Below are 13,907 nucleotides of genomic sequence, written 5' to 3'. Positions count from 1 at the left end.
AATAATCCGTTTCGTTCAGGATTCCATTGCTAACGCAGTGGACCGACAGAAACGGAATGCAGACAAATATGGAAGAGCAAATGTTCATTCACTTAAAATTAATGATCTAGTGCTACTCTCTACGGTAAACTTACCTAAGCGATTAGTCACTAATGTGGGTAGCAGTAAACTACTACTCAAGTTCATTGGTCCTTTCCGTGTACTGCGTCGCAGAGGCAATGCGTACACAATAGAATTGCCACGTAGGATGCGAACGCATCTTTTTTTTACGTTCTACGTTGGTCGGCTCCGCCCGTACCATCAGTACGCGGCTTCTTCCGAGGACGGATGTGACCACCCTTTTCAAGAATCCCCAAAAGATTCTTGTGATCGCGAACCAGGTTCTCATGTTGAACCTGACAATTCTCGTGCCGGTTCCGAATATCCTCGAAACTACGATGAGCTGAGGACAGCTCATCGCGAACAGCATGATACTTCCGTTCGTACTCCAACATGGAGTACGCACTCTTCGAACGGTCTTCCAACCGCTCGATATGGTGAGCCTGCACCGTCTGCTCCAACGAGCGACGCTTGCCGCGCTCGTGGTCAATTCCCTCCTCCAAATCATGGAGGAAGTGATCGATTTTGTCAATCCTCGACCATTAGATCCGACATACGGTTCGGATCTAATTTTCCCTCCACCACCACAACCTTTGGTGGATTCCCACGGTGGTCAGCGTTTACTTGCGGTACGTATCCAGAACCCGTGATGTGAAGGGGCAGCGAACGAGTTATCTTGTTCGCTGGCGAGGTTATCCACCTTCGCATGACAGCTGGGAACCTCGTTCCCAGCTGATTGTTGACGTTGAGGGCCTCGTCCGTCAGTATGACGAGACCCACCCGATGGTTCAGAAGGCCCATCGGAAAACACGCGCCCCTGGCGCTTGTAAATCGATTGCAAAACGTCAATCGCGTCACGCATCTCAATAGAGATGCGAGCCCTTCCCCAGGGCGAAGAAAGGGAATAGACATCCCCTTTTACCCTCTTCGAGTTGTCTACACAACACGGACAGGGGTCACCCCACGTGAGGCATGGAAGCCCAGCCTCACGTGACAACCGATGCAATTTATACTTTGCACCGGTTGGAGTTCTTTTCTCAAATTTAACGCGATTCGCGTTAAGTTTTTGAAGCCAAGCTTCGCGTCCAATGTCTTTAACATTGCGAATGAACGCACTCCAAGCTTGCATAAGCGAGACTTTATCTCGCTTATTATTGCCTCTAAACCATCGATGCTTAAGAAAAGCATCGAGATAAAATCTTCCTCAGCGCGAAAGTTCTTCGCGCTGGGATCAAGGCCATGTAACTTTGTCGCAATAAATAATGGATATTTATTGTGAGGAGTAGTTTCTCCAGACAAGCTATTGATAAGCCGTTCTGGCAAAAGCCACGGTTTCTTTTCAGGAGCGAAATTGTACATTTTATTGTCTTCACTCCCCTGAGTGGTACCCACTGAAGCAGGAGCACCACAAGAACTTTTCTCACGATGGCTTACGCCATCGTCGTCACCTTGCACATAAACACGTGCAGGTGGCCGTATGGGAGATCGTACGGGCGATGAGGGATCATCCTCATCGTCGGATCGAAATAGACTGTTTACTCGTCTATCAGAATGAGCCCTCTCATTCGAGGGCTCATAGTCAGCCGCCTGACGTATATCAGGCAACTGTTCCATTCCCCGAGTCGGCCATTTCATCCGACTCGCATTCGTAGTCGACCTCCAAAGATGGGTCGTATTCACGTGGTGAATCACCACGTATACCTATTTATTCCGCAGAGTAATCAGCTGTAGGAGTAATCAAAGAGAAAGTTACAGATAAGATAGAGATAAGAATTCAGTTACATGTTTAGTATTAGATTATAATTAAGTTAGCATTTACAAAGATAGAACAAGAGACACTTAATTATATTTAATACAGTTATCATTTTACCCTCTTAAAGCTAGTTGCCTTAAGAGAAGTCTTCCTGTGCACGTACTAGTGTACGTGAAATAACGTAAGGCACCACTCGCAACTGAAGCAGTGCGAAGTGGGCTTGTACTGAAACAGTACAAGTCATAGTGCTCCGTTACAGAGCAAGTCTCCCATTCGACACCGACATTATATGTCAAAAAGCCAAATGCAAATGGCGAATTGTACATGCTTATAATAAGCTTAATGCTGCCACTATACCAGCACAAACCCCCATTCCTAGAAAGGATGAGAACAATATGGTGGGATGTACAATGTAGAGTGCATTGGACTTAGTCGATGGTTACAATCAACTGCTCATCCGTCATCCGAGCTATCATATCCCGCTTGCAGCGGTTAGCACCCCAAGCGGTAGATGAAGTTCGTGCGCGACACGACCTCGAAGGTAATCGTAAAGCCGGAGTGCGTCACGACAAGGGGATGGTCGCAGACCTGCTGACTAAGAGCGTGCCGGCGCCAAGGGTTGCGGAGCTACGGGAGAAAAGATCGGATTGATGTAAGTGCCGTGCCGAGGGAGGAGTGTTGGAAGACGACGAGTCAAGCACACGGCAGCTGACTGCGAATGGAGCCAGCGCGGCTGACGAGGCAGCGAGAGCGAGAGACGAAACGATCTCTGGCGATTGTAAATGCGAATAGGCTAGATGTATAGTGATCGAGTGAGAATGAGAATATCGATTATCACACAATACAGCAGTCTGCAAAATGCCATGGAGAACACGCTCATCGCCTCGTACGCTACCGTCAAAAGCCAATACTATTAATATGTGATGAACCCAAAGCAAGCGGCACACACGGCGTTACGCAGCGTCCAAGTTTACAAAAGGTTCACCGACTTTCGAGATTCATTAGTTCCCCTAGACAGGATGAGCTTTGAGGAGATGCGCAAAGTACTCACTGTGTAGACAAATCCGTTATAAGTAAGGCGAGTCCTGCTCGATTTGGGGAGGAGTAAGCGAGGAATTATTTATAAATTAAAAGTGCTGCAGACGATTGCTTCTCAACATGGTTTGTGATATTTCAACGTTACATACGAAAATAAAATCGGTCTTTAATGCTGAATGCCGCTCTTTTTGGAGGCATGCATTGAACAAGTAAAATAAAAACGGTTACAGTCTCGAGTGCTTACAAAATCAAATTGTGTTGTGTTACAATGTCACATAAGCGCGAATGTATATCGTCACATACTTGAGATTGAGCGATTGAGCGACTAGACTTGGGACATGTACTTGTTTCCGAGAACAACTTGAGAAAATATCGAGTATTAGTAAGAAAACACCAAGACTTCCAATCCGGGTTTGAAGGTCTTAAAGTCTTGCTCTCTAGGCAAATCGAAAGAAAGGCTATTTTGTTTCTTAAGTGAATGTCTCGGAGATTGAGTGTGCTAGAGCATTGCGTAACAAGTTTTATTTTGACAACTGCAGTAGGCGGAGCGCTACATTTAAATTGGTTGTGATGTTTTATTTGGTGTCCCCTCCTTTTTTCGTTTCTCCATCCGCTGTTTTTGCCTAATGCGCGCGTTGATTGGTGGAGGTCCAAGCTCAATTTCTTAAATGTCTTCGTGCAAGAGGCGCTGATTGGTGGATCTTTGCGGTCGAACGATTAAATTTAGGTGCCTACTGTCCGCGCTCCATACACAGATCGAGTCAAACCTGCTCTTTAACGGGCCTGTCGACGAGATTTTTCATTGGTATTTTCCATTTTATAAGTGAATTTCCTGACTCGAGCCCACAAGTACTTTCAATTCTTACCAAAAACTAGGATGCCGTCCCCTCCGTCCATGAAAAAAGCCAACGCTGGTCCTGGCTACTACGATCTCATCAAAGAGGCTGTGCTTGCGTTAAAGGAGCGTTCAGGCTCATCTCGCCACGCGATCGACAAATTTGTAGCTGCCAAGAAGGGCTCTAGCTACTCAAAGTCCCGTCTCAATATTGCCCTTAAGCGTGGCGTTGAGGCAGGCAAGCTCGTGCCGGTCAAGGGTTCTTTCAAGCTTGCTGCGGACGAGAAGAAGGTAGCAAAGAAGCCTATTATTAAATCTCCTGTGAAGAAGGTCTCTTCGTCAAAGAAACCTCTCTCCGTGCCAGCCAAGAAGCTAGTATCTAAGAAAAGTGTTGCCAAGAAGATGACTTCAAAGAAGTCACTGAAGAACGCTAAGAAGCCTACTGCGAAGAAGATCGCTAAGAAGTCAAAGAAGGTTTCGTCTAAGAAGCCGAAGACTATCAAGAAAAAGATGGTGAAGAAGTCGGCCGCGAAGAAGCCTGCGAAGGTAGCGAAGAAGTGAAGTGATTTTGTTTTAGCACTGTTCCATACTAGTTCGTGTTTGATGCCGTACTAACCTTTATCCTTATTGCATTAAAATCACCAATTCATATAGTTTTGAGATTTTATACTTCTGTCGAAAAGTTTCATATGCTACCTGTTGCTTATTTAGTAACTATTGTCAATTTTTTATGAACAGTCTCACAACTCGACAAAACTTTGGTCGTAGCGCGGTGTCGTTCTCATCGCGCAGCATCTCCGTTTGATTCGGAAGGAGACCTTCCATTATGGCGTACTCTTCACAAAACGCAATAGACACTCTGTCGCAATTAACGTATTCGCTGTCCGTGAGCAGAATGCTGATTTGCTACTTTACGTATGCTAATTCTTTTTTCATGCAGCTGCTGCTCTTCTGGAGACGATTTAATAAATCATCTAATTTATCCCCTCACATTCGATACTTATTTGCTCACGCCGAGCTATAAAATCCTGTTCACAATTCTGACATCTTCCCTACTTTTCTTTGTGCACTTTTTCAGCTGCAACCTGTAGAATTTTTATGTGTTGTCGTCCACTTCCTTAAAAATGAGTCGACGGAAGGCAACAATTGACTCGTTCCGTGGTGCCCCAGCCTCCTCCTGAAACCGACGACGTTGAATGCTAAGCTGTTGCTAAAGCTCGACATCTGCTGCATCTGAATGGACATATAATTTTGTTCGCTCCTTTTCCGCTGCATCATCCAACTTTTTTTCGCATTTAACAATTAAGGGCTGCAAATCTGTACTTTTCCAAGCGACACTCATTCTTTTTGACGTTCTCTAAAAAAGCTTCACGCTTCTTCTAAATGCCTGTCGTGCCTTCAGCAAGAATGAGCTGAATATCGCTTCAAAAGAGGCGATGGCCGTCTTTTTTTGTTTCTGCAGTATTTCACAATCGATTGTTTCCGTCCAACCTTTTCCTTAAATGCCCACCTCTTCTAAGCATTCTTGACTTTGTAGAAAAACCTTTCAAGAGCCATTAAGTAGTATTCGCATTCTTTTAAGCCTTCACTTTCTGAATTTGAGCAACCAAGTGTCGCATCACTTACATTTTTTTTAAAAGCTAAATGCATAGCGGGCACAATCAAGCGCTTCCAGGATAACGAATGGCTAGACCATAGTAATTACTATTTACGTTTTCGGTGACAAAGGACTAAAAAGATTGTCGAGCTGTTTTTAAAGGCTCGTAGGAAAGATGGTGCGAAACTGTAGCAACATTGGCCGACGTCGATTGGCAAGTGAAGAAGGTTCTTGCTGCGTAGCAACACACAGAACAATGAGCCGAAATAGCCAATGGATTTTTCGTGGAATCATGAAAATCGACAATGAAGACGCCCGACGCAAATTATTCAAAAATTAAATCAGCTTATCGTGAAACGCCGGCTTTGCTATCCGTACTGTGTAGGAAAAGCAAAAAACGATAATTTTCCGTGATTAGCCGCCGGCTTTACCGATACACTACTAACGAAAAGTTTGCAAAAACACTTCAAGGCCAAACAGCTGTGTAACTTACGAGAGTATCCCTCTAGCATCCCCCTCCCAAAATTCTATTGAAATGCCTGAATCTCGCTCAAAACAATCAGCATGTTGTTCTGTAATTCAATTCATTTCATTTAATGACATTATTACCGGTAAGATTTCCGCTGCATCCTAGCAGCTGGATGATGAAAACAGTGCAAGCCTTCCTTCAAGTTGAAGTAACACACATTAATTGCCTCTTTAAATGAATGCCGAAAAAAGCTGCACATTCTTCGATTTCCGCTAATAATGCGCCGTCAACTTCGCCAGCCTTTGCTACCAATTCGCTGCGCATATAACGCAAAACGCGATCTCTCACGGCCAATGGTGCGCTGAATGCTTTAACGGGGAATGATGTAAATTTAAGCACTTAATATGAAATACTTGCTTCTTAGTCGTCCATTAAGGAGCTTGATCTGTTTACACCGACGGAAGAGCACGGCGCACTACGGCAAATGCTTGCAAATTTTGTCAAAACAAAGGTGGACCCGCAGGCCTTGGAGCACGACCGGAAAGAAAAATTTAATATCAAGCTATTTCGAGAGCTAGGAGATCTTGGACTGCTGGGCATCACGGCACCCGAAAAGTTTGTGCACAGTACTGTCCTCTTTCTTTGCCTCCTCAACACGATTATGACTTGCTGTCTGTTGCTTTTGTGACAGATATGGTGGCTCTGGAATGGATGCGCTTGCTGCTGTGATTGCGCATGAGGAGCTGTCATCTAGCGATCCAGCTTTCTGTCTGTCGTTCTTGGCACACTCGATGCTATTTGTGAACAATGTCGCTCGTAATGCATCCGACTCACAGTGCCAAAAGTACCTCCCTGATGCTTGCTCGGGTGCCAAGATTTGTGGAATGGCTATGAGTGAGCCCTCGGTTGGTACTGATGTCTTGGGCATGCGCACGACGGCGACAAAGGCGGACTGCGGCAAGTTCTATCTTTTGAACGGGACCAAGTATGTGTCGTCGATTTGATGGTCCCTGTATTGTTCTAACATGTCAAGTTGCATTCATTTTTAGAATGTGGATAACGAATGGTGCCCTGAACGACACTGAATTAGGAGACACATTCTTGGTGTATGCACGCACAGGCAATTCGGGAAAGGCAAAACAAGATTTTTCGTCTTTTATTGTTGAAAAGGGCTATGAAGGCTTTTCGCTAGGCCAGCGCATCAAGGACAAATGCGGAATGCGTGCATCTAACACTGCCGAGCTGGTCTTCGAGAACTGTAAGGTGCCCGTTGAAAATGTTGTGGGTGCAGAGGGTAGCGCCGTGCTGTGTATGATGCGAAACCTTGAAATTGAGCGAGTAACGCTGGCAGCCATGAGCTTAGGAATAGCTCGGCGCTCGCTGGAAGTTATGAACAATTACGCCAAGGAGCGAGAGGCGTTTGGTCGAATACTCAACAGCTTCGGCCAAATTCAAAAGAACATTGCCGAGTCGTACGCTGAATTCATGGCGGGGCGAGCTTATGTGTATAACACAGCGAGGTGGGCGGTTCGAACGAAATGAATGAAACACAGCTAACGTTCGCTTTTGTTATATATCCACTGGAAAGGCAGCTGAAGCTAGACTCTGTGGGCAATCGCTTGGATACGGATGGCGTTAAATTATATTGCGGAGATATGGCGAAGCGAGTAGCAGACCGCGCCATACAGACGCTGGGCGGCTACGGTTACGTAGGTGAGTACAACGTGGAGCGCCTTTGGCGCGACTCGAAGCTGCTCGAAATTGGTGGCGGCACCAATGAATCACATCACAAAAATATGGTACAGGACCTTGCACGTAGCGATCTATAATCGAAACTTCATCATAAACAACGAGTGGTACCAACTGGCACAAACGATGCATGCATCGGAAAGACCTTTGCTTACAAAAGATTTTTGATTGTTAACAATTGAACGATAATGCCAAATTCCTTTATAAAAGCACCATACATCAATATGCACGTGGCGACCAATGACTGGCGATTTTTTTTTCTTACCCTCGTCTGCTTTAGATTACGAATAGCACATTTTCATGATTTTATACTTCTGCCACAATGGCCTGTTGGCATTTATTTTCGAAAGAACAGCATGGCGTTCTCACACGAAATAAGTGCGGTTGGCACATTTCTAAAGAGGCCAAACCCGCCAATACGTACTGGTATGATAAGTTCAATATTAAATATATACATTATTAAAAGATGCAATCTTTAGCAAGCGGCCGACTGCGAATAAACACGATTGGCCAATCGGTGCAATTCATCTGGGAGGGGGTTTCAATATGGGCGGCAGTTTGGCCGTACGCGTGCGACTGCTGGAGAGCAGTATGCAGACGCCTGTCAACTGTCTTAATGATTTGATGGACAGCATAAGCCTTCCGCTTCTGCTGCAGTTACACTGGTACTCGTGAAATATCTCTGCGGTCTACCGGGCTACAAGAGCAAAGATTATGATCGTCTTTAACGGGGTGGGCAAAATGATCCCTGCCATACCTGATATGGGGAGGTCAAGGTTTAAGAGTCCTACTACATGTATACCTAAGTCACTTGATTGGTCGCCGAGGTTTTTCAAGTATGCTTTTTTCTTCGCTTTCTTAGAAACGATTTCAGTCATTTTCAAAAGCAATCAAGCGGTGGCAGGCAAGACTCCCCGATTAGACGCCCCTGCGCTCTCTTTTGGAGTGACCACCACTCCAAGAGTACTTTCCACTCTCGCGCTAAGGCAACTTAGGGTCATTTCTGAAATAGTGCTTGGCTCGCGAACCGTAACAACAGAATTATTTTTTGCACCTCCAGCTTAGACTGCCGCTACAGCAGTAATATTTACGGGGCTTTGACCAATTTTACGATTGCTGTCACGATAGGCGATCCAATTTTAGAAGTATCTCGGAAAGAGGTTGTTCAGTCTATCCAGGCTTTTAAAGGCGACAAAAACGCGATATATCACGAGACGCGCATTGAAGTGGCAAGCCCTACAAGCCCTAACGACAGCACCACTTCGTGGACATCGGGGGCGCCCCAAGGGCACCCTTATCGCGCGTTTGGTCCCCGCGCAAAACATAGCGTGCACGTTTGTGTCATGATGGTCGAACACACGACTCAGCAGAAGCCTGATCCTATCGCCATTAATATTAATGGAGCTTCCCACTCGATAAAGCAGGAGCTCAACGTTAAACACGATGGATCTGCTGACACAATCAAAGAAGAGCCACATTTAATTTCCCCGCCGTCAGCTTACAGTAACGCACTAAATTATACAAGTGGCGCGAATGATTTACCTGTTAAAAGTGAATCTGAAGCGAATGCTATGAAAACTAAACCGGTACCGAGTCTCCCGCGTGAGGTGCTGAACTACGCGCCGCTGCTCGTGGGTAAGTACTTTATACAAGATAAGCGAGCTGTATGGTCTGGAATGTGGGGAATGAGTGAAGCTGCCTTTAATCCTGATGGCATGGTCAGTACATTTCATATGAAGTCACAGGAGAATGTTGCTATTCCCATCTGTCGCGGCTCGACCGAAAGCGTGCATCCGGCCATGTTAGGTTTGGCGCTCGCGCGCTCATCAAAATTGTCGAACGCATCGGCTGGAGAACTCTCGCCGATTTATTTGGGATACGAAACGAATGCGAGTACATTTACGGCGATGCCTTTTGACGGGAAGTACAGCGGCTCTTTTCAAATTCAAGCGGTTAAAGGAAAGCATAGAACTGTGTCAGAGACGGACGTAGGTATTCGGTTTGTTCACGATGCAAGTACTCCGTCACAGTACGTGGTTTCCGGCTTTGGCGAAAATCGCTTCGGCCTATTTACACTTCACGGTTTTTTGGACAAGAAGACGAATGAGTTGCGACTTTTCAAAGTCTATAAGCCGAAGGAGCCTGTAAAGCGCACAATGCCAAGGCGTGCGAGGTCTTCGCGCGCAACAATACCGGCCGTTAAGCGTGAGGTCAAGTCTTTGCCTATCTCCGCACCCGGCTTGGCTGCCATTACGACTTCGGTAGATGTTGTGAAGGTTTTGACGCCTTTGGCTCATCCAACGATTGTCGCACCTAAAAGTATAAGCACTCCTGTAGCGGAGAATTTGTCACCGTCTTTGGTGCTTGGCCGCTCCGAGCGGAAACGATCTATTCCGGCCCACCTTCGTGAAGACAATATCCTCGAGCTAGACCAAGCTCCGATTAGTATGAAGAAATGTCTTAGTGTGCTCAAGGGTATCATGGCGAATCCTAAATCGTCACCTTTTTTGGCCCCTGTGGACCCTGTTGCGTTAGGCATCCCGGACTATTATCAGGTTATAAAAGAACCGATGGATCTTGGCACTATCCGCAACAATTTAGAGTCCGGTCTTTACGTCAGTCCGGCGGCTTTTGCAGAGCATGTGCGACTGACATTTCAGAACGCGATGCTATATAATGCAGCCCATAGTCAAGTACATATCTATGCCCGGAAGCTTGTGGATGATTTTGAGAAGCGCTTCAAGAGCCTGAATTTAAAGTTTTCTACGAAGAATAAGCTTTCCGATTTGAAGTTAAAAACGGAGCGGAAAGCAGAAGGCATTCATTCTTCGAAGAGGGTTCGAGGTGGCAAAGGTACAAAAGGAAACTCCAAGCGTCAAATATCTGGCGAAGATACGGGCTTAATTATGTCGTTAAAGGAGGATATTGAACGTCTCAAAGCGACTTTAGAACAGCTGCAACCGAGTATGACGAAAGCTGCCAGTTCGAAATCTGCTAAAGCTGCCAAGTACGTTGTGGTATCTGTTACCACAGGTGCTTCTATATGTGTGCACTAACTGTCTAGTTGCTGCACTTGCACGTGTTTTTAGACCATTTAAGATGGAAGATTTGACTGAAGAGGAACTTAATGAACCTATGAGTCAAATGGACAAGGCTCGCCTAAGCTCCGATATCAAGGTGCTCCCGCAAGATAAGATCAATCGGGTGCTCCAGATTATTGCAGAAGCTGTTCCCGTAGCAAAGCTTGCTAACGAAAATGACGAAGTTGAGTTAGACATCAATGCGTTCGATACTCGTTGCTTGCGCATGCTGGAAGGATACGTGAGGGTAAGAATCTAATGCTGTAGGTTGCTCGATTGTCAAGTACTTATATGCCATTGTATAGGAAAATGGCATTGGACGAAAACGAAAGCGTCCGACGAAAAAGTCGAAGATGCAGCCTGCTGAAAAGCGTCTTAAGTCTGCAAAAGTTGCTGCGTTAAATATCCGACACCGCAAGGAAGAACTAAAAAATCAGCTGGCTGCAATCGATCGCGAAGCTTTAAAAGGACTGCGCACGGGCGAGACTGGTGATCGGCGCCCCGATCAAGATGTGCCTATGACAGACGTCGATGCTGACACAGAAATTGGCGCGCTTAAAAGGAGCGGAGAGACCTCTTCGGACAGTTTTTCTAGCTCATCCGAATCATCAGACTCGGATAGTGGCAGCGATAGTGACTCGGATTCAGAGGATGAAGGTGGTGTTCCTCTCGAAAGGGTGGGTTTGTGAAATATTATTGAGCGAGTGAGTCTTTTAAGCTGAGGAATTTAATTCACTTAAGTAATCGCTTTACATGCTATGCTATAGTCTTCTCCGATTGCGAGTGCCCCAAGTTTGTCTCATGTGGACCACTCTACTTCCTCTCATTCCGGTGCGTAGTCTATATACACCAACTTTCTAGTACACAATCTGAATAAATGCTTTCTTGTGTTTAGCGGATGCTGCAAATAAGATTCGCGACGAGCAGTTGTCGAGCTTAGAACCACTTCGTGTAGAAAATCGCGGGGCTTGGAGCATGCTTGCAAAAAAAGAGAATCCTGATGGCACCCCATTAATTGGCAAGTCTTACGGTAGTAGTCAGTCAACGAGCTCTTTGTGGTTATCTGCGCGCTCAATGGAGCAAATTAAGCAGCAGAAAATTCAGCAAAAAGAGAAGGAGCGCACGGATGAGCTTGAGGCGCAGAATCGTCGCAAAATTGAGCAGCGCGAGAAGGAAAAGGAGCGTGAGCAAGCTGAGCGGCGGAAGCAAGAGCTTGAGCAAGCTGCAAAGATTGCTGAGGAGAAATGTGTCCGTGAGGAGAGAGGTCGTGAAGCGAAGCTTGCTCGAATTGCTCAGCTTGCTATGGTTCGTGAGAAATTGGCTCGAGACGATGATGTGGAGCTACACGACGCCACACTGAGCGAGGATTTGGATGCCTTCAGCTCATCTTCATTTTTGTAACGACTCTGTGAGCGAAGAGAAAAGCAGACGGAGTGGCATTTCCCCGGCGGAAATGCAAATTATTAGTAAGCTGCCGCTGTGAGTGCATACTATCATTATATTTAAGCGTGATTTGATTTAAAGCGTATCCTAAATACCAAGTAGTAAGAGTAACCTAACCTATCGAGACACAAAAAGTGAATATGGTTTAGTTTTGACTCTTCGTATTGATCTCGAAATGCAGCGTGCGCTATTTGCTGGTCGCAAAGATCCAGCCGTAGCCCTTGAAGCTGCGCTGCGACTTACCACACAATGAAGCCACCAGGCGCGTTCCTAGCGGTGCCCTATGTGCAATCAATCTATTAATGATACGCCAGTTTATAGCTCTGGAAATTTGATCTGTAACGGGGCACCTTTCACTAGTACTGATCAGTACTAGTGAAAGGTGCCCCGTTACAGATGCCTCAAAACTTTACGTACAGAAGAGACGGAGGAAGGTTTCTAAGTATCTTTAGCTACCAAAGGTGATTGAAAGGATTAGAATTAGGGAAAAGTAAAACTGAATTAAGGTAAAAGTACCAAAATACCCCTGACAAATGCAGAAAAGACGGAAATATCCCTGTACTTTTATAAATGACCAAAATGCCCCTGGCTATAGCCTATATATATATATATACACGGAAAACCGTTGCGCAGAGCATAATCACATCACTTTACCTCACCGCCGCGCCCCTACCTCTCTTCTTCTCAGCGCCAATTATGGCGGAACATCGGCATTTTGGTCATTTGTGTCTTTTGGGAATATTGCCAATGTTTGAAACCTGTGTATGCTTCGCGTTTTTTAGGAACGGTTGGATCTGGACGCGGGTGGGTGCAAAAGATGCGGGTACGTTAGTAGATCACACATTTGTAAAAATATTTAAGGATTACACCATGGGTTGTTGGGTATTCTGAATATTTCGGAATTCTTGGAGTGAGGGTGTGTGTGCAAAGGCCAAGATCACTTTTGACAACAGAATTAAAAATGAGCGAAGGTTACCCCAGCATAGATGTAACGGGGCACTGCGACTTGTACTGTTTCAGTACAAGTCCACTTCACACTGCTTCAGATGTGAGTGGTGCCTCTCGTTAGGTGACGTACACTGTACGTATAGAGGAAGACTTCTCTTAAGGCAAGTTAGCTTAAGAGTGTAAAATGAAAACTGTATTAATATAGTTAAGTGTCTTGTTAATCTATCTTTGTAAATGTTGTCTTAACTATAAACTAATACTAAACATGTAAATGAATTCTTATCTATCTTATCTCGTAACTCTCTTTGATTACTTCTACAGCTGATTAGTCTGCGGAATAAATAGACATAATGGTCTATACCTATTTATGGATAAGAATTCAGGAAATTACTATTTAAAGTAATTTCCTCCAAATATTATCTACCTTTTGGATAATATTAATTAACAATCTTTTATTGTTAATTTCATGTAACGATACACCCCGTTACATCACCCCTCCCTTAAACGACAATCACTCTGAATGTCATTAGGTGGAGTGGTCGCTAAATGACACTTAATTTTTAAAATGATTTTGATTGGTCAGATCCATCATTTTAAATTCCATCGCATGAAGGAACAATTCATGCGGGGTGAGGATAGTGTTGAACCTTCGGCTGCGGTTCGTGCAGCCGCGGGTGACGCATTGTTATCTCTTGCGGTAGACGTTCCGTCTACCGTAGTGTCTTCCACTCGCACAACACTTGGTGTTGCGAGTGCACGTGGTGATTCACCACGTGAGTACGACCCCTCTTTAGAGGTCGATTATGAGTGCGAGTCGGACGAAATGGCCGACTCGGGGAGGATGGAACAGTCGCCTGATACCCGTCAGGCGGCTGATTATGAGCCTTCGAATGAGA

General features: G+C 45.3%; 3 protein-coding genes across 3 annotated transcripts; all 3 read left to right on the top strand.

Annotated features, from left to right (window-relative positions):
• Positions 1 to 3,767: 3,767 nt before the first annotated feature.
• CCR75_000493 (uncharacterized protein) lies at positions 3,768 to 4,286 on the top strand (the record flags this gene model as incomplete). The annotated part of the gene is made up of 1 exon (XM_067958600.1): positions 3,768 to 4,286. The coding sequence occupies one exon, from the start codon at positions 3,768 to 3,770 to the stop codon at positions 4,284 to 4,286; it is 519 nt and encodes a 172-aa protein (XP_067817917.1).
• A 1,783-nt stretch (positions 4,287 to 6,069) lies between these two features.
• On the top strand, positions 6,070 to 7,620 carry CCR75_000492 (uncharacterized protein; the record flags this gene model as incomplete). The annotated part of the gene is made up of 5 exons (XM_067958599.1): positions 6,070 to 6,147; positions 6,216 to 6,406; positions 6,483 to 6,776; positions 6,841 to 7,318; positions 7,384 to 7,620. The coding sequence occupies 5 exons, from the start codon at positions 6,070 to 6,072 to the stop codon at positions 7,618 to 7,620; spliced, it is 1,278 nt and encodes a 425-aa protein (XP_067817916.1).
• Positions 7,621 to 8,074: 454 nt separating this feature from the next.
• Positions 8,075 to 12,385, top strand: CCR75_000491 (uncharacterized protein). Its single transcript, XM_067958598.1, has 5 exons — positions 8,075 to 10,547; positions 10,630 to 10,867; positions 10,926 to 11,297; positions 11,388 to 11,451; positions 11,516 to 12,385. The coding sequence occupies exons 1-5, from the start codon at positions 8,884 to 8,886 to the stop codon at positions 12,019 to 12,021; spliced, it is 2,844 nt and encodes a 947-aa protein (XP_067817915.1). The 5' UTR covers positions 8,075 to 8,883; the 3' UTR covers positions 12,022 to 12,385.
• The last annotated feature ends 1,522 nt before the right edge of the window (positions 12,386 to 13,907 follow it).

This window comes from Bremia lactucae, linkage group LG6, assembly GCF_004359215.1.
Source record: "Bremia lactucae strain SF5 linkage group LG6, whole genome shotgun sequence".
NCBI classification, from domain to species: domain Eukaryota; phylum Oomycota; class Peronosporomycetes; order Peronosporales; family Peronosporaceae; genus Bremia; species Bremia lactucae.
The sequence above is the reverse complement of the archived record's forward strand: the minus strand, read 5'-3'. Positions and strand labels throughout refer to the sequence as shown.